This window comes from Mixophyes fleayi, chromosome 4 (assembly GCF_038048845.1).
Source record: "Mixophyes fleayi isolate aMixFle1 chromosome 4, aMixFle1.hap1, whole genome shotgun sequence".
Lineage (NCBI taxonomy): Eukaryota > Metazoa > Chordata > Amphibia > Anura > Limnodynastidae > Mixophyes > Mixophyes fleayi.
In genome coordinates, this window is record NC_134405.1 from 13,235,162 (window position 1) to 13,253,299 (window position 18,138).

Below are 18,138 nucleotides of genomic sequence, written 5' to 3' on the forward strand. Positions count from 1 at the left end.
TTTTGGTATCTGGTGAGACCCTCAATTCAATCTACCTGATACTCCTGCTGGATACTGTGATTTTCCTCAGAACAATTTTGTAAATAAAGAGAATGGCGACGTCTCTCTGGGGTATTTCTGTTACTGGATCCATCTGTAGAAGACACACAGTGACTGAATACATGGTAGATATATAATAATTAGATAATGTGTGTATCTAGGTGCCCTCAAAACTGCTCTGTCCAATACAATAAATGAAAGTCATCTCTTACCCAGTGATGTGAGCGTCCTGTGATTCTCCATCATCACGTCCTTGTACAGACCCTGGATTCCTTCTAAATTCTCCCTCTCCTGCATGTAGAAATAGACAGTAATATCCTGACACCATATAGAAACCTGACACACACACTGATACAGTCATTAGGGCGATTCCGTAAAAACATGGACATGGGGGTAATTCAATTCCTAAATTATACGGCGGAGGTGTCTCTTGAACGACCGTGAGACACCATGCACACATTTTTTTTTACAAAAGTAATGCTCATTATTGCTTGCACCACACAGAGGTGTGAGCAGAAATGACCGTAACGTTATACCGAATTAACAATAAAAAGGCGCATCTGCGATGTTCTTGAATACGCCCCATAAAGTCTAACAAGTAAAATAAAAAACAGATACAAGATTTTAGCCTCATTATTTAGTTGAAGCGCTAGATTTTGCCAATAGAGGAAAATAATTTTGATTTGTGTATAGTATTCATATGTTCACTGAAACAAAAAATATATATATGGTCAGTGTTTTATTTACTTGCATGTCAAGCAATGAAAATATGAATTTGATCAAATTAACACCAGACTTCAAAATAATGGTTAATATAATGGGAAAAAAGGCGAATTGGCAGTCATACATATTTTCTTTTGCTATGGTTAGATAATACATACAACAGTTCACCTTTCCTTCTCCGGACAAGCGTTTTTCCAGATTCTCCAAACAATCTGAAAGAGGAATTCATCAGAGAAAATGAATTCACCCCACTCGTTATCAGTCCAATCCCTGTACCTTTTGCGGAATATCAGTCATCATCATCATTTATTTAAAGAGCGCCAACATATTCCGTAGCGCTTTACAATTAGAGACAAACATAGTAAACTAATAAACAAACTGGGTAAAACAGACAAAGAGGTGAGAAGGCCCTGCTCGTAAGCTTACAATCTGTGGGACAATGGGAGTTTGACACATGAGGTTAAGTCTACATTTTGCATTTGTAGCCCAGCCAGTCTGCAAAGGTAAAAGTGACTCATAAGCTAAATGATCCTGTCACACAACAATGTTGGTCAAGGGGTAGCGGTCTTGTGTGAAATTGTGTAACGGGTGGTAATAGGATAATGTAGTGAGGTTAAGAGGGAGGTTAAGGAATATTATAAGCTTGTCTGAAGAGGTGGGTTTTCAAAGAACGCTTGAAAGTTTGTAGACCAGAGGAGAGTCTTATTGTGCGAGGGAGTGAATTCCATAGAGTAGGTGCAGCCCGAAAAAAGTCCTGTAACTGGGAATGGGAGGATGTAATGAGTGTGGATGAGAGACGCAGATCTTGTGCAGAACGGAGTTGCCGAGTTGGGAGATATTTTGAGACAAGAGAGGAGATGTATGTTAGTGCAGCTTTGTTGATGGATTTGTAGGTTAGTAAAAGTATTTTATATTGGATTCGGTAGAAAACAGGCAACCAGTGTAGAGACATACAGAGTAATTGAACAGAGGAATAATGATTTGCAAGGAAAATAAATCTTGCCGCAGCGTGCAAAATAGATTGTAGAGGTTTGAGTCTGTTTTGGGGAAGGCCAGTAAGGAGGGAATTGCAGTAGTCAATGCGGGAGATGATTAGTGCATGAATTAAGGTTTTAGCAGTGTCTTGTGTGAGATATGTGCGGATTCTGGAAATGTTCTTTAGATGTATGTAACATGATTTAGATATAGAGTCAATGTGGGGAACAAAGGATAGGCGTGAATCAAGGATTACACCTAGGCAGCGAGCTTGTGGGGTGGGATTTATGGTCATGTTATCAACAGAGATAGAAATGTCAGGTATGCTCTTGTTGGCGGGCGGGAATATTATTAACTCTGTTTTAGAAAGATTAAGTTTGAGCTGGCGAGAGGACATCCAAGATGAAATGGCAGAAAGACAGTCAGTTACACGGGACAACACAGATGTCGAGAGATCAGGAGAGGATAGATAAAATTGGGTATCATCCGCATAGAGATGATACTGAAATCCAAAGGAACTTATCAGATTTCCAAGAGAAGCGGTATAGATAGAGAACAACAGAGGACCTAGCACTAAGCCTTGCTGTACTCCAACTGATAAAAGAAGCGGAGCAGAGGTTGCCCCAGAGAAATTAACAGTGAAAGAGCGATTAGATAGGTAGGATGAGAACCAAGATATAACAGTGGCTTGAAGACCTAGGGATTGCAGTGTTTGTATGAGAAAAGAGTGGTCAACGGTGTCAAATGCAGCCGAGAGATCCAGGAGAATTAGGAGAGAGTAATGGCGTTTAGTTTAAGCAGTGATCAGATCATTGACAACCTTAGTCAACGCAGTCTCCGTGGAGTGTTGAGAACGAAAGCCAGACTGAAGAGGATCCAACAGATTGTTTGCGGAAAGGAAGCGTGTGAGACGAGTGTAGGCAAGTCTCTCTAGAAGCTTGGAGGGGCACGGGAGCCGAGATATGGGACGGTAATTTGAGAAAGAGATTGGGTCTGTCCTTTATGTTTTTCCTGGAGAGAAGTGGCTTCTTTGCTGGCCTTCTTGACACCAGGCCATCCTCAAAAAGTCTTCGCCTCACTGTGCGTGCAAATGCACTCACACCTGCATGCTGCCATTCCTGATCAAACTCTGCACTAGTAGTGTCCCGATCCTGCAGCTGAATCAACTTTAGGAAATGGTCCTGGAGCTTGCTGGATGTTCTTGAGCGCCCTGAAGCCTTCTTCAAAACTATTGAACCTCTCTCCTTGAAGTTCTTGATGATCCAATAAATGGTTAATTTAGGTGCAATCTTACTAGCAGCAATATCCTTGCTTATGAATCCCTTTTTGTGCAAAGCAATGAAGACTACACATTTCCTTGCATGAAACCATGATTAACAGAGGAAGAACAATGATTTCAAGCACCACCCTCCATTTAAATCTTCCAGTCTGTTATTCTAACTCAATCAGCATGATAGAGTGATCTCCAGCCTTGTCCTTGTCAATACTCTCACCTGCGTTAACGAGAGAATCACTAACCTGATGCCAGCTGGTCCTTTTGTGGCAGTTCATTGTTATGGCAAAGAGAGACTTTGAAGTTAACTGCAATTCATCTGATCAATCTTCATGACTTTCTGGAGTATATGCAAATTGCTATCATAAAAACTGAGGCAGCAGACTTTGTGAAAAATAATATCTGTGTCATTCTCAAAATGTTTGGCCATGACTACATATCACTGTACAGACCCTACTATATAAAAATAACATAATATAATATGGATATAATACACAGTGTTTGCTGAGATCTGTCTTATTCCTCCTCATATATCAGTGTACAGACCCCTCTCCTCTATATAATAATAATAATAATAATAATAATATTAATAATAATATGGATATAATACACAGTGTGTGCTGGGATCTGTCTTATCCCTCCTCATATATCACTGTACAGACCCCCCTCCTCTATATAATAATAACATAATATAATATGGATATAATACACAGTGTGTGCTGGGAGCTGTCTTATTCCTCCTCATATATCACTGTACAGACCCCTCCCCTCTATATAATAATAACATAATATAATATGGATATAATACAGTGTGTGCTGGGAGCTGTCTTATTCCTCCTCATATATCACTGTACAGACCCCTCTCCTCTATATAATAATAACATAATATAATATGTATATAATACACAGTGTGTGGTGGGAGCTGCCTTATTGCTCCTCATATATCACTGTACAGACCCCTCTCCTCTATATAATAATAACATAATATAATATGGATATAATACACAGTGTGTGCTGGGAGCTGTCTTATTCCTCCTCATATATCACTGTACAGACCCCTCCCCTCTATAGAATAATAACATAAAATATGAATATAATACACAGTGTGTGCTGGGAGCGGTCTTATTCCTCCTCATATATCACTGTACAGACCCCTCTCCTCTATATAATAATAACATAATATAATATGGATATAATTAGAGATGAGCGCACTCGGATTTCGTGAATCCGAGCCCACCCGGACGTTGCCGATCCGAGTCAGATCCGAGACAGATCCGGGTATTGGCGCCAAATGAAAACCTGAAACCGAGGCTCAGAGTCATAATCCCGCTGTCGGATCTCGCGATACTCGGATCCTATAAATTCCCCGCTAGTCGCCGCCATCTTCACTCGGGCATTGATCAGGGTAGAGGGAGGGTGTGTTAGGTGGTCCTCTGTCCTGGTAGATCTCGTGCTGTGCTGTTTAGTTCTGTGCTGTGTTCTGTTCTGCAGTATCAGTCCAGTGGTGCTGTGTGCTGTGCTCTGTCAATTTTGAGTTCAGTGGTGCTGCTGGGTCCTGTGCTGTGTCCTGTTCAGTCCAGTCGTGCTGTGTCCTGTGGTCTGTGCATCTAAGGGCATAGTTATTTCCCCATTATTCCCAAGTGTTTAAAAAATTAAAAAAAAGTTATACAAAAAAATAATTAAAAAAAAAATTAATTACAACAAAATTTGCAAAACCAATCCTGCAGTATAAGCCCATTGGTACTGCAATATTACCAAGTTCACACATTCTGCAGTATCAGTCCAGTGGTGCTGTGTCCTGTGCTCTGTCCTTCTGAGTTCAGTGGTGCTGCTGGGTCCTGTGCTGTGTCCTGTTCAGTCCAGTGGTGCTGTGTCCTGTGCTCTGTGCTTCTAAGGGCATAGTTATTTCCCCATTATTCCCAAGTGTTTAAAAAATAAAAAAAAAGTTATATAAAAAAATACAAAAAAATTTTTTTAAAAAAAATAATTACAACAAAATTTGCAAAACCAATCCTGCAGTATAAGCCTATTGGTACTGCAATATTACCAAGTTCACACATTCAGCAGTAAAAGTCCAGTGGTACGGCAATATTACCAAGTTCACACATTCTGCAGTATCTTGTGCTACATATAATGGAGACCAAAAATTTGGAGGATAAAGTAGAGAAAGATCAAGACCCACTTCCTCCTAATGCTGAAGCTGCTGCCAGTAGTCATGACATAGACGATGAAATGCCATCAATGTCGTCTTCCAAGCCCGATGCCCAATCTCCTAGTACAGGGCATGTAAAATCCAAAAAGCCCAAGTTCTCAAAAAATAGCAAAAAGAGAAACTTAAAATCTGCGGAGAAACGTAAAGTTGCCAATATGCCATTTACGACACGGAGTGGCAAGGAACGGCTTAGGCCCTGGCCCTTGTTCATGACTAGTGGTTCAGCTTCACCCAAGGATCTTAGCCCTCCTCCTCCTCCCCCCCTACAAAAAATTGAAGAGAGTTATGCTGTCAGCAACAAAACAGCAAACAACTCTGCCTTCTAAAGAGAAATTATCACAAATCCCCAAGGCGAGTCCAAGGGTGTTGGTGGTTGTCAAGCCTGACCTTCCCATCACTGTACGGGAAGAGGTGGCTCGGGAGGAGGCTATTGATGATGTAGCTGGCGCTGTGGAGGAACTTGATGATGAGGATGGTGATGTGGTTATTGAAAATGAGGCACCAGGGGGGGAAACAGCTGATGTCCATGGGATGAAAAAGCCCATCGTCATGCCTGGTCAGAAGACCAAAAAATGCACCTCTTCGGTCTGGAGTTATTTTTATCCAAATCCGGACAACCAATGTATGGCCATATGTAGCTTATGTAAAGCTCAAATAAGCAGGGGTAAGGATCTTGCCCACCTAGGGACATCCTCCCTTATACGTCACCTGAATAACCTTCATAGTTCAGTGGTTAGTTCAGGAACTGGGGCTAGGACCGTCATCGGTACAGGGACACCTAAATCCCGTGGTCCAGTTGGATACACACCAGCAACACCCTCCTCGTCAACTTCCTCCACGATCTCCATCAGATTCAGTCCTGCAGCCCAAGTCAGCAGCCAGACTGAGTCCTCTTCAATACGGGATTCATCCGAGGAATCCTGCAGCGGTACACCTACTACTGCCACTGCTGCTGCTGTTAGTCGGTCATCTTCCCAGAGGGGAAGTCGTAAGACCGCTAAGTCTTTCACAAAACAATTGACCGTCCAACAGTCATTTGCCATGACCACAAAATACGATAGTAGTCACCCTATTGCAAAGCGTATAACTGCGGCTGTAACTGCAATGTTGGTGTTAGACGTGCGCCTGGTGTCCACCATCAGTGGAGTGGGATTTAGAGGGTTGATGGAGGTATTGTGTCCCCGGTACCAAATCCCGTCGAGATTCCACTTCACTAGGCAGGCGATACCAAAAATGTACAGAGAAGTACGATCAAGTGTCCTCAGTGCTCTAAAAAATGCGGTTGTACCCACTGTACCACGGACATGTGGACAAGTGGTTCTGGGCAAACGAAGGACTATACGACTGTGACAGCCCACTGGGTAGATGCATCCCCTTCCGCAGCAACAGCAACAGCTGCATCAGTAGCAGCATCTACAAAATGGCTGCTCGTGCAAAGGCAGGCAACATTGTGTATTACAGGCTTTAATAAGAGGCACAATGCTGACAACATATTAGAGAAACTGAGATGCTTGCGGTGGAGCGCAAAATTGCTGGACACTTTCGGCATTCAGCCAGTGCCTACCGCAGACTAGAGGCACATCAAAAAACCATGAACCTGCCCTGCCATCACCTCAAACAAGAGGTTGTGACGCGCTGGAACTCCACCCTCTATATGCTGCAGAGGATGGAGGAGCAGCAAAAGGCCATTCAGGCCTACACAGCCACCTACGACATAGGCAAAGGAGTGGGGATGCGCCTGAGTCAAGCGCAGTGGAGACTGATTTCCGTGTTGTGCAAGGTTCTCCAGCCAATTGAACTTGCCACACGAGAAGTCAGTTCCGACACTGCCAGCTTGAGTCACGTCATTCCCCTGATCAGGCTGTTGCAGAAGCAGCTGGAGAAAGTGAGGGAGGAGCTGGTAAATCATTGCGATTACACCAAGCATGTAGCTCTTGTGGATGTAGCCCTTTGTACGCTTTGGCTGGATCCGAGGGTGGTCACTCTTTTAAAGTCAGAGGAATACATTCTGGCCACCGTGCTCGATCCTCGGTTTAAAGCGTATGTTGTGTCTCTGTTTCCGGGGGACACAAGTCTACAGCGGTGCAAAGACCTGCTGGTCAGGAGATTGTCCTCTGAAGAGGACCGTGACATGCCAACAGCTCCACCCTCATTTTCTTCCACATCTATGGCTGCAAGGAAAAAGCTCAGTTTTCCTAAAAGAGCCGCTGGCGGGGATGCTGATAACATCTGGTCCGGACTGAAGGACCTGCCAACCATTGCAGACATGTCTACTGTCGCTGCATTGGATGCTGTCACAGTTGAAAAAATGGTGGAGGATTATTTTGCTGACACCATCCAAATAGACATGTCAGACAGTCCATATTGTTACTGGCAGGAAAAAAAGGCAGTTTGGAAGCCCCTGTACAAACTGGCTCTATTTTACCTGAGTTGTCCCCCCTCCAGTGTGTACTCGGAAAGAGTTTTTAGTGCAGCGGGGAACCTGGTCAGTGAGCGGCGAAGGAGGTTGCTTCCTCACAACGTTGAAAAAATGATGTTTATAAAAATGAATAATCAATTCCTCAATGAAGTACAGCACTGCAGATAGTACAGAGGGACCTGTGGTTGTGGAGACCAGCGGGGACGAATTGATAATGTGTGAAGAGGAGGAAGTACACAATGTAGGGGGAGAGGAATCAGAGGTTGAGGATGAGGATGACATCTAGCCTCAGTAGAGCCTGTTCATTTTGTACAGGGAGAGATGAATAGCTTTTTTGGTGTGGGGGCCCAAACAAACCAATCATTTCAGCCACAGTTGTTTGGTAGGCCCTGTCGCTGAAATGATTGGTTTGTTAAAGTGTGCATGTCCTATTTCAACAACATAAGGGTGGGTGGGAGGGCCCAAGGACAATTCCATCTTGCAACTCTTTTTTTGGCATTATGTGACCATTCAACAGTCGTTGCCATGTTCAAAAAGTAAAACAAAATGTCAACAAATTCAAAAAATTAAACCCAAAAGTAAAATGCCCTGTCATTATTTAAAACAAGAGGTATTGACGTGCTAGAATTACTGTAGTGTTTATATGTTATAAACACTACACTTGGAAGTTGGAGGAGGTATTGTGGTCCCGGTACCAAATTTAGTACCGGGGCCACTCCACTATGCAGTCAAGAAACTTTTTTTTTGGAATTCAGACCCGTGGAGGGTTTTTTAATTATATTGTAGGGACCACTCCTCTACGCAGTCCAGGTACATTTTTTGGTGCGATTCAGACCAGTTCAGGGTTTTTAAATTATATTGTGGTGACCACTCCTCTAAGCAGTCCAGGTACATTTTTTGGTGCGATTCAGACCAGTTCAGGGATTTTAAATTATATTGTGGTGACCACTCCTCTACGCAGTCCAGGTACATTTTTTGGTGCGATTCAGACCAGTTCAGGGTTTTTAAATTATATTGTGGTGACCACTCCTCTAAGCAGTCCAGGTACATTTTTTGGTGCGATTCAGACCAGTTCAGGGATTTTAAATTATATTGTGGTGACCACTCCTCTACGCAGTCCAGGTACATTTTTTGGTGCGATTCAGACCAGTTCAGGGTTTTTAAATTATATTGTGGTGACCACTCCTCTAAGCAGTCCAGGTACATTTTTTGGTGCGATTCAGACCAGTTCAGGGTTTTTAAATTATATTGTGGTGACCACTCCTCTACGCAGTCCAGGTACATTTTTTGGTGCGATTCAGACCAGTTCAGGGTTTTTAAATTATATTGTGGTGACCACTCCTCTAAGCAGTCCAGGTACATTTTTTGGTGCGATTCAGACCAGTTCAGGGATTTTAAATTATATTGTGGTGACCACTCCTCTACGCAGTCCAGGTACATTTTTTGGTGCGATTCAGACCAGTTCAGGGTTTTTAAATTATATTGTGGTGACCACTCCTCTACGCAGTCCAAGTACATTTTTTGGTGCGATTCAGACCAGTTGATGGTTTTCTTATTATATTGTGGTGACCACTCCTCTACGCAGTCCAGGTACATTTTTTGGTGCGATACAGACCAGTTCAGGGTTTTTAAATTATATTGTGGTGACCACTCCTCTACGCAGTCCAGGTACATTTTTTGGTGCGATTCAGACCAGTTCAGGGTTTTTAAATTATATTGTGGTGACCACTCCTCTACGCAGTCCAAGTACATTTTTTGGTGCGATTCAGACCAGTTGATGGTTTTCTTATTATATTGTGGTGACCACTCCTCTACGCAGTCCAGGTACATTTTTTGGTGCGATACAGACCAGTTCAGGGTTTTTAAATTATATTGTGGTGACCTCTCCTCTACGCAGTCCAGGTATATTTTTTGGTGCGATTCAGACCAGTTCAGGGATTTTAAATTATATTGTGGTGACCACTCCTCTACGCAGTCCAAGTACATTTTTTGGTGCGGTTCAGACCAGTTGATGGTTTTCTTATTATATTGTGGTGACCACTCCTCTACGCAGTCCAGGTACATTTTTTGGTGCGATACAGACCAGTTCAGGGTTTTTAAATTATATTGTGGTGACCACTCCTCTACGCAGTCCAGGTACATTTTTTGGTGCGATTCAGACCAGTTCAGGGTTTTTAAATTATATTGTGGTGACCACTCCTCTAAGCAGTCCAAGTACATTTTTTGGTGCGATTCAGACCAGTTCAGGGTTTTTAAATTATATTGTGGTGACCACTCCTCTACGCAGTCCAGGTACATTTTTTTGGTGCGATTCAGACCAGTTCAGGGTTTTTAAATTATATTGTGGTGACCACTCCTCTACGCAGTCCAAGTACATTGTTTGGTGCGATTCAGACCAGTTGATGGTTTTCTTATTATATTGTGGTGACCACTCCTCTACGCAGTCCAGGTACATTTTTTGGTGCGATTCAGACCAGTTGATGGTTTTCTTATTATATTGTGGTGACCACTCCTCTACGCAGTCCAGGTACATTTTTTGGTGCGATTCAGACCAGTTCAGGGTTTTTAAATTATATTGTGGTGACCACTCCTCTACGCAGTCCAAGTACATTTTTGGTGCGATTCAGACCAGTTGATGGTTTTCTTATTATATTGTGGTGACCACTCCTCTACGCAGTCCAGGTACATTTTTTGGTGCGATTCAGACCAGTTCAGGGTTTTTAAATTATATTGTGGTGACCACTCCTCTACGCAGTCCAGGTACATTTTTTGGTGCGATTCAGACCAGTTCAGGGTTTTAAATTATATTGTTTTGACCACTCCTCTACGCAGTCCAAGTACATTTTTTGGTGCGATTCAGACCAGTTGATGGTTTTCTTATTATATTGTGGTGACCACTCCTCTACGCAGTCCAGGTACATTTTTTGGTGCGATACAGACCAGTTCAGGGATTTTAAATTATATTGTGGTGACCACTCCTCTACGCAGTCCAGGTACATTTTTTGGTGCGATTCAGACCAGTTCAGGGATTTTAAATTATATTGTGGTGACCACTACTCTACCTACGCAGTCCAAGTACATTTTTTGGTGCGATTCAGACCAGTTGATGGTTTTCTTATTATATTGTGGTGACCACTCCTCTACGCAGTCCAGGTACATTTTTTGGTGCGATACAGACCAGTTCAGGGTTTTTAAATTATATTGTGGTGACCACTCCTCTACGCAGTCCAGGTACATTTTTTGGTGCGATTCAGACCAGTTCAGGGATTTTAAATTATATTGTGGTGACCACTCCTCTACGCAGTCCAAGTACATTTTTTGGTGCGATTCAGACCAGTTGATGGTTTTCTTATTATATTGTGGTGACCACTCCTCTACGCAGTCCAGGTACATTTTTTGGTGCGATTCAGACCAGTTCAGGGTTTTTAAATTATATTGTGGTGACCACTCCTCTACGCAGTCCAGGTACATTTTTTGGTGCGATTCAGACCAGTTCAGGGTTTTTAAATTATATTGTGGTGACCACTCCTCTACGCAGTCCAGGTACATTTTTTGGTGCGATTCAGACCAGTTCAGGGTTTTCTTATTATATTGTGGTGACCACTCCTCTACGCAGTCCAGGTACATTTTTTGGTGCGATTCAGACCAGTTGATGGTTTTCTTATTATATTGTGGTGACCACTCCTCTACGCAGTCCAGGTACATTTTTTGGTGCGATTCAGACCAGTTCAGGGTTTTTAAATTATATTGTGGTGACCACTCCTCTACGCAGTCCAGGTACATTTTTTGGTGCGATTCAGACCAGTTCAGGGTTTTTAAATTATATTGTTTTGACCACTCCTCTACGCAGTCCAAGTACATTTTTTGGTGCGATTCAGACCAGTTGATGGTTTTCTTATTATATTGTGGTGACCACTCCTCTACGCAGTCCAGGTACATTTTTTGGTGCGATACAGACCAGTTCAGGGATTTTAAATTATATTGTGGTGACCACTCCTCTACGCAGTCCAGGTACATTTTTTGGTGCGATTCAGACCAGTTCAGGGATTTTAAATTATATTGTGGTGACCACTCCTCTACGCAGTCCAAGTACATTTTTTGGTGCGATTCAGACCAGTTGATGGTTTTCTTATTATATTGTGGTGACCACTCCTCTACGCAGTCCAGGTACATTTTTTGGTGCGATACAGACCAGTTCAGGGTTTTTAAATTATATTGTGGTGACCACTCCTCTACGCAGTCCAGGTACATTTTTTGGTGCGATTCAGACCAGTTCAGGGATTTTAAATTATATTGTGGTGACCACTCCTCTACGCAGTCCAAGTACATTTTTTGGTGCGATTCAGACCAGTTGATGGTTTTCTTATTATATTGTGGTGACCACTCCTCTACGCAGTCCAGGTACATTTTTTGGTGCGATTCAGACCAGTTCAGGGTTTTTAAATTATATTGTGGTGACCACTCCTCTACGCAGTCCAAGTACATTTTTTGGTGCGATTCAGACCAGTTGATGGTTTTCTTATTATATTGTGGTGACCACTCCTCTACGCAGTCCAGGTACATTTTTTGGTGCGATTCAGACCAGTTCAGGGTTTTTAAATTATATTGTGGTGACCACTCCTCTACGCAGTCCAGGTACATTTTTTGGTGCGATTCAAACCAGTTCAGGGTTTTTAAATTATATTGTGGTGACCACTCCTCTACGCAGTCCAAATACATTTTTTGGTGCGATTCAGACCAGTTGATGGTTTTCTTATTATATTGTGGTAACCACTCCTCTACGCAGTCCAGGTACATTTTTTGGTGCGATTCAGACCAGTTCAGGGTTTTTAAATTATATTGTGGTGACCACTCCTCTACGCAGTCCAGGTACTTTTTTTGGTGCGATTCAGACCAGTTCAGGGTTTTTAAATTATATTGTGTTGACCACTCCTCTACGCAGTCCAAGTACATTTTTTGGTGCGATTCAGACCAGTTGATGGTTTTCTTATTATATTGTGGTGACCACTCCTCTACGCAGTCCAGGTACATTTTTTGGTGCGATACAGACCAGTTCAGGGTTTTTAAATTATATTGTGGTGACCACTCCTCTACGCAGTCCAGGTACATTTTTTGGTGCGATTCAGACCAGTTCAGGGATTTTAAATTATATTGTGGTGACCACTCCTCTACGCAGTCCAAGTACATTTTTTGGTGCGATTCAGACCAGTTGATGGTTTTCTTATTATATTGTGGTGACCACTCCTCTACGCAGTCCAGGTACATTTTTTGGTGCGATACAGACCAGTTCAGGGTTTTTAAATTATATTGTGGTGACCTCTCCTCTACGCAGTCCAGGTATATTTTTTGGTGCGATTCAGACCAGTTCAGGGATTTTAAATTATATTGTGGTGACCACTCCTCTACGCAGTCCAAGTACATTTTTTGGTGCGATTCAGACCAGTTGATGGTTTTCTTATTATATTGTGGTGACCACTCCTCTACGCAGTCCAGGTACATTTTTTGGTGCGATACAGACCAGTTCAGGGTTTTTAAATTATATTGTGGTGACCACTCCTCTACGCAGTCCAGGTACATTTTTTGGTGCGATTCAGACCAGTTCAGGGTTTTTAAATTATATTGTGGTGACCACTCCTCTAAGCAGTCCAGGTACATTTTTTGGTGCGATTCAGACCAGTTCAGGGTTTTTAAATTATATTGTGGTGACCACTCCTCTACGCAGTCCAGGTACATTTTTTGGTGCGATTCAGACCAGTTCAGGGTTTTTAAATTATATTGTGGTGACCACTCCTCTACGCAGTCCAAGTACATTGTTTGGTGCGATTCAGACCAGTGGATGGTTTTCTTATTATATTGTGGTGACCACTCCTCTACGCAGTCCAGGTACATTTTTTGGTGCGATTCAGACCAGTTGATGGTTTTCTTATTATATTGTGGTGACCACTTCTCTACGCAGTCCAGGTACATTTTTTGGTGCGATTCAGACCAGTTCAGGGTTTTTAAATTATATTGTGGTGACCACTCCTCTACGCAGTCCAAGTACATTTTTTGGTGCGATTCAGACCAGTTGATGGTTTTCTTATTATATTGTGGTGACCACTCCTCTACGCAGTCCAGGTACATTTTTTGGTGCGATTCAGACCAGTTCAGGGTTTTTAAATTATATTGTGGTGACCACTCCTCTACGCAGTCCAGGTACATTTTTTGGTGCGATTCAGACCAGTTCAGGGTTTTTAAATTATATTGTTTTGACCACTCCTCTACGCAGTCCAAGTACATTTTTTGGTGCGATTCAGACCAGTTGATGGTTTTCTTATTATATTGTGGTGACCACTCCTCTACGCAGTCCAGGTACATTTTTTGGTGCGATACAGACCAGTTCAGGGTTTTTAAATTATATTGTGGTGACCACTCCTCTACGCAGTCCAGGTACATTTTTTGGTGCGATTCAGACCAGTTCAGGGATTTTAAATTATATTGTGGTGACCACTCCTCTACGCAGTCCAAGTACATTTTTTGGTGCGATTCAGACCAGTTGATGGTTTTCTTATTATATTGTGGTGACCACTCCTCTACGCAGTCCAGGTACATTTTTTGGTGCGATACAGACCAGTTCAGGGTTTTTAAATTATATTGTGGTGAACACTCCTCTACGCAGTCCAGGTATATTTTTTGGTGCGATTCAGACCAGTTCAGGGATTTTAAATTATATTGTGGTGACCACTCCTCTACGCAGTCCAAGTACATTTTTTGGTGCGATTCAGACCAGTTGATGGTTTTCTTATTATATTGTGGTGACCACTCCTTTACGCAGCCCAGGTACATTTTTTGGTGCGATACAGACCAGTTCAGGGTTTTTAAATTATATTGTGGTGACCACTCCTCTACGCAGTCCAGGTACATTTTTTGGTGCGATTCAGACCAGTTCAGGGTTTTTAAATTATATTGTGGTGACCACTCCTCTAAGCAGTCCAAGTACATTGTTTGGTGCGATTCAGACCAGTTGATGGTTTTCTTATTATATTGTGGTGACCACTCCTCTACGCAGTCCAGGTACATTTTTTGGTGCGATTCAGACCAGTTGATGGTTTTCTTATTATATTGTGGTGACCACTCCTCTACGCAGTCCAGGTACATTTTTTGGTGCGATTCAGACCAGTTCAGGGTTTTTAAATTATATTGTGGTGACCACTCCTCTACGCAGTCCAAGTACATTTTTTGGTGCGATTCAGACCAGTTGATGGTTTTCTTATTATATTGTGGTGACCACTCCTCTACGCAGTCCAGGTACATTTTTTGGTGCGATTCAGACCAGTTCAGGGTTTTTAAATTATATTGTGGTGACCACTCCTCTACGCAGTCCAGGTACATTTTTTGGTGCGATTCAGACCAGTTCAGGGTTTTTAAATTATATTGTGGTCACCACTCCTCTACGCAGTCCAAGTACATTTTTTGGTGCGATTCAGACCAGTTCAGGGTTTTTAAATTCTATTGTGGTGACCACTCCTCTACGCAGTCCAGGTACATTTTTTGGTGCGATTCAGACCAGTTCAGGGATTTTATATTATATTGTGGTGACCACTCCTCTACGCAGTCCAAATACATTTTTTGGTGCGATTCAGACCAGTTGATGGTTTTCTTATTATATTGTGGTAACCACTCCTCTACGCAGTCCAGGTACATTTTTTGGTGCGATTCAGACCAGTTCAGGGTTTTTAAATTCTATTGTGGTGACCACTCCTCTACGCAGTCCAGGTACATTTTTTGGTGTGATTCAGACCAGTTCAGGGATTTTATATTATATTGTGGTGACCACTCCTCTACGCAGTCCAAGTACATTTTTTGGTGCGATTCAGACCAGTTGATGGTTTTCTTATTATATTGTGGTGACCACTCCTCTACGCAGTCCAGGTACATTTTTTGGTGCGATACAGACCAGTTCAGGGTTTTTAAATTATATTGTGGTGACCACTCCTCTACGCAGTCCAGGTACATTTTTTGGTGCGATTCAGACCAGTTCAGGGATTTTAAATTATATTGTGGTGACCACTCCTCTACGCAGTCCAAGTTTATTTTTTGGTGCGAATCAGACCAGTTGATGGTTTTCTTATTATATTGTGGTGACCACTCCTCTACGCAGTCCAGGTACATTTTTTGGTGCGATTCAGACCAGTTCAGGGATTTTAAATTATATTGTGGTGACCACTCCTCTACGCAGTCCAAGTGCATTTTTTGGTGCGATTCAGACCAGTGGATGGTTTTCTTATTATATTGTGGTAACCACTCCTCTACGCAGTCCAGGTACATTTTTTGGTGCGATTCAGACCAGTTCAGGGTTTTTAAATTCTATTGTGGTGACCACTCCTCTACGCAGTCCAGGTACATTTTTTGGTGCGATTCAGACCAGTTCAGGGATTTTATATTATATTGTGGTGACCACTCCTCTACGCAGTCCAAGTACATTTTTTGGTGCGATTCAGACCAGTTGATGGTTTTCTTATTATATTGTGGTGACCACTCCTCTACGCAGTCCAGGTACATTTTTTGGTGCGATACAGACCAGTTCAGGGTTTTTAAATTATATTGTGGTGACCACTCCTCTACGCAGTACAGGTACATTTTTTGGTGCGATTCAGACCAGTTCAGGGATTTTAAATTATATTGTGGTGACCACTCCTCTACGCAGTCCAAGTTTATTTTTTGGTGCGATTCAGACCAGTTGATGGTTTTCTTATTATATTGTGGTGACCACTCCTCTACGCAGTCCAGGTACATTTTTTGGTGCGATTCAGACCAGTTCAGGGATTTTAAATTATATTGTGGTGACCACTCCTCTACGCAGTCCAAGTACATTTTTTGGTGCGATTCAGACCAGTTGATGGTTTTCTTATTATATTGTGGTGACCACTCCTCTACGCAGTCCAGGTACATTTTTTGGTGCGATACAGACCAGTTCAGGGTTTTTAAATTATATTGTGGTGACCACTCCTCTACGCAGTCCAGGTACATTTTTTGGTGCGATTCAGACCAGTTCAGGGATTTTAAATTATATTGTGGTGACCACTCCTCTACGCAGTCCAAGTACATTTTTTGGTGCGATTCAGACCAGTTGATGGTTTTCTTATTATATTGTGGTGACCACTCCTCTACGCAGTCCAGGTACATTTTTTGGTGCGATACAGACCAGTTCAGGGTTTTTAAATTATATTGTGGTGACCACTCCTCTACGCAGTCCAGGTATATTTTTTGGTGCGATTCAGACCAGTTCAGGGATTTTAAATTATATTGTGGTGACCACTCCTCTACGCAGTCCAAGTACATTTTTTGGTGCGATTCAGACCAGTTGATGGTTTTCTTATTATATTGTGGTGACCACTCCTTTACGCAGTCCAGGTACATTTTTTGGTGCGATACAGACCAGTTCAGGGTTTTTAAATTATATTGTGGTGACCACTCCTCTACGCAGTCCAGGTACATTTTTTGGTGCGATTCAGACCAGTTCAGGGTTTTTAAATTATATTGTGGTGACCACTCCTCTAAGCAGTCCAAGTACATTGTTTGGTGCGATTCAGACCAGTTGATGGTTTTCTTATTATATTGTGGTGACCACTCCTCTACGCAGTCCAGGTACATTTTTTGGTGCGATTCAGACCAGTTGATGGTTTTCTTATTATATTGTGGTGACCACTCCTCTACGCAGTCCAGGTACATTTTTTGGTGCGATTCAGACCAGTTCAGGGTTTTTAAATTATATTGTGGTGACCACTCCTCTACGCAGTCCAGGTACATTTTTTGGTGCGATTCAGACCAGTTCAGGGTTTTTAAATTATATTGTGGTCACCACTCCTCTACGCAGTCCAAGTACATTTTTTGGTGCGATTCAGACCAGTTCAGGGTTTTTAAATTCTATTGTGGTGACCACTCCTCTACGCAGTCCAGGTACATTTTTTGGTGCGATTCAGACCAGTTCAGGGATTTTATATTATATTGTGGTGACCACTCCTCTACGCAGTCCAAATACATTTTTTGGTGCGATTCAGACCAGTTGATGGTTTTCTTATTATATTGTGGTAACCACTCCTCTACGCAGTCCAGGTACATTTTTTGGTGCGATTCAGACCAGTTCAGGGTTTTTAAATTCTATTGTGGTGACCACTCCTCTACGCAGTCCAGGTACATTTTTTGGTGTGATTCAGACCAGTTCAGGGATTTTATATTATATTGTGGTGACCACTCCTCTACGCAGTCCAAGTACATTTTTTGGTGCGATTCAGACCAGTTGATGGTTTTCTTATTATATTGTGGTGACCACTCCTCTACGCAGTCCAGGTACATTTTTTGGTGCGATACAGACCAGTTCAGGGTTTTTAAATTATATTGTGGTGACCACTCCTCTACGCAGTCCAGGTACATTTTTTGGTGCGATTCAGACCAGTTCAGGGATTTTAAATTATATTGTGGTGACCACTCCTCTACGCAGTCCAAGTTTATTTTTTG

General features: G+C 42.3%; 1 protein-coding gene across 4 annotated transcripts in view; it reads right to left on the minus strand.

The window, feature by feature from the left end:
- The window catches only part of LOC142151043 (uncharacterized), a 160,374-nt gene that overhangs the window by 120,334 nt on the left and 21,902 nt on the right, over positions 1-18,138 (minus strand). Inside the window, exons 2-4 of one of the 4 annotated variants that reach the window (XM_075206310.1) lie at positions 921-974; positions 252-330; positions 36-133 (exon numbers count right to left, since the gene is read on the minus strand). In XM_075206310.1, coding sequence (XP_075062411.1) covers positions 36-133; positions 252-285 — 132 coding nt within the window. In that variant the 5' untranslated portion in view covers positions 286-330; positions 921-974. Of the gene's footprint in view, positions 1-35; positions 134-251; positions 331-375; positions 897-920; positions 975-18,138 lie in introns of those variants that run through there. The other 3 variants (XM_075206312.1, XM_075206311.1, XM_075206309.1) reach the window with 3 other exon arrangements.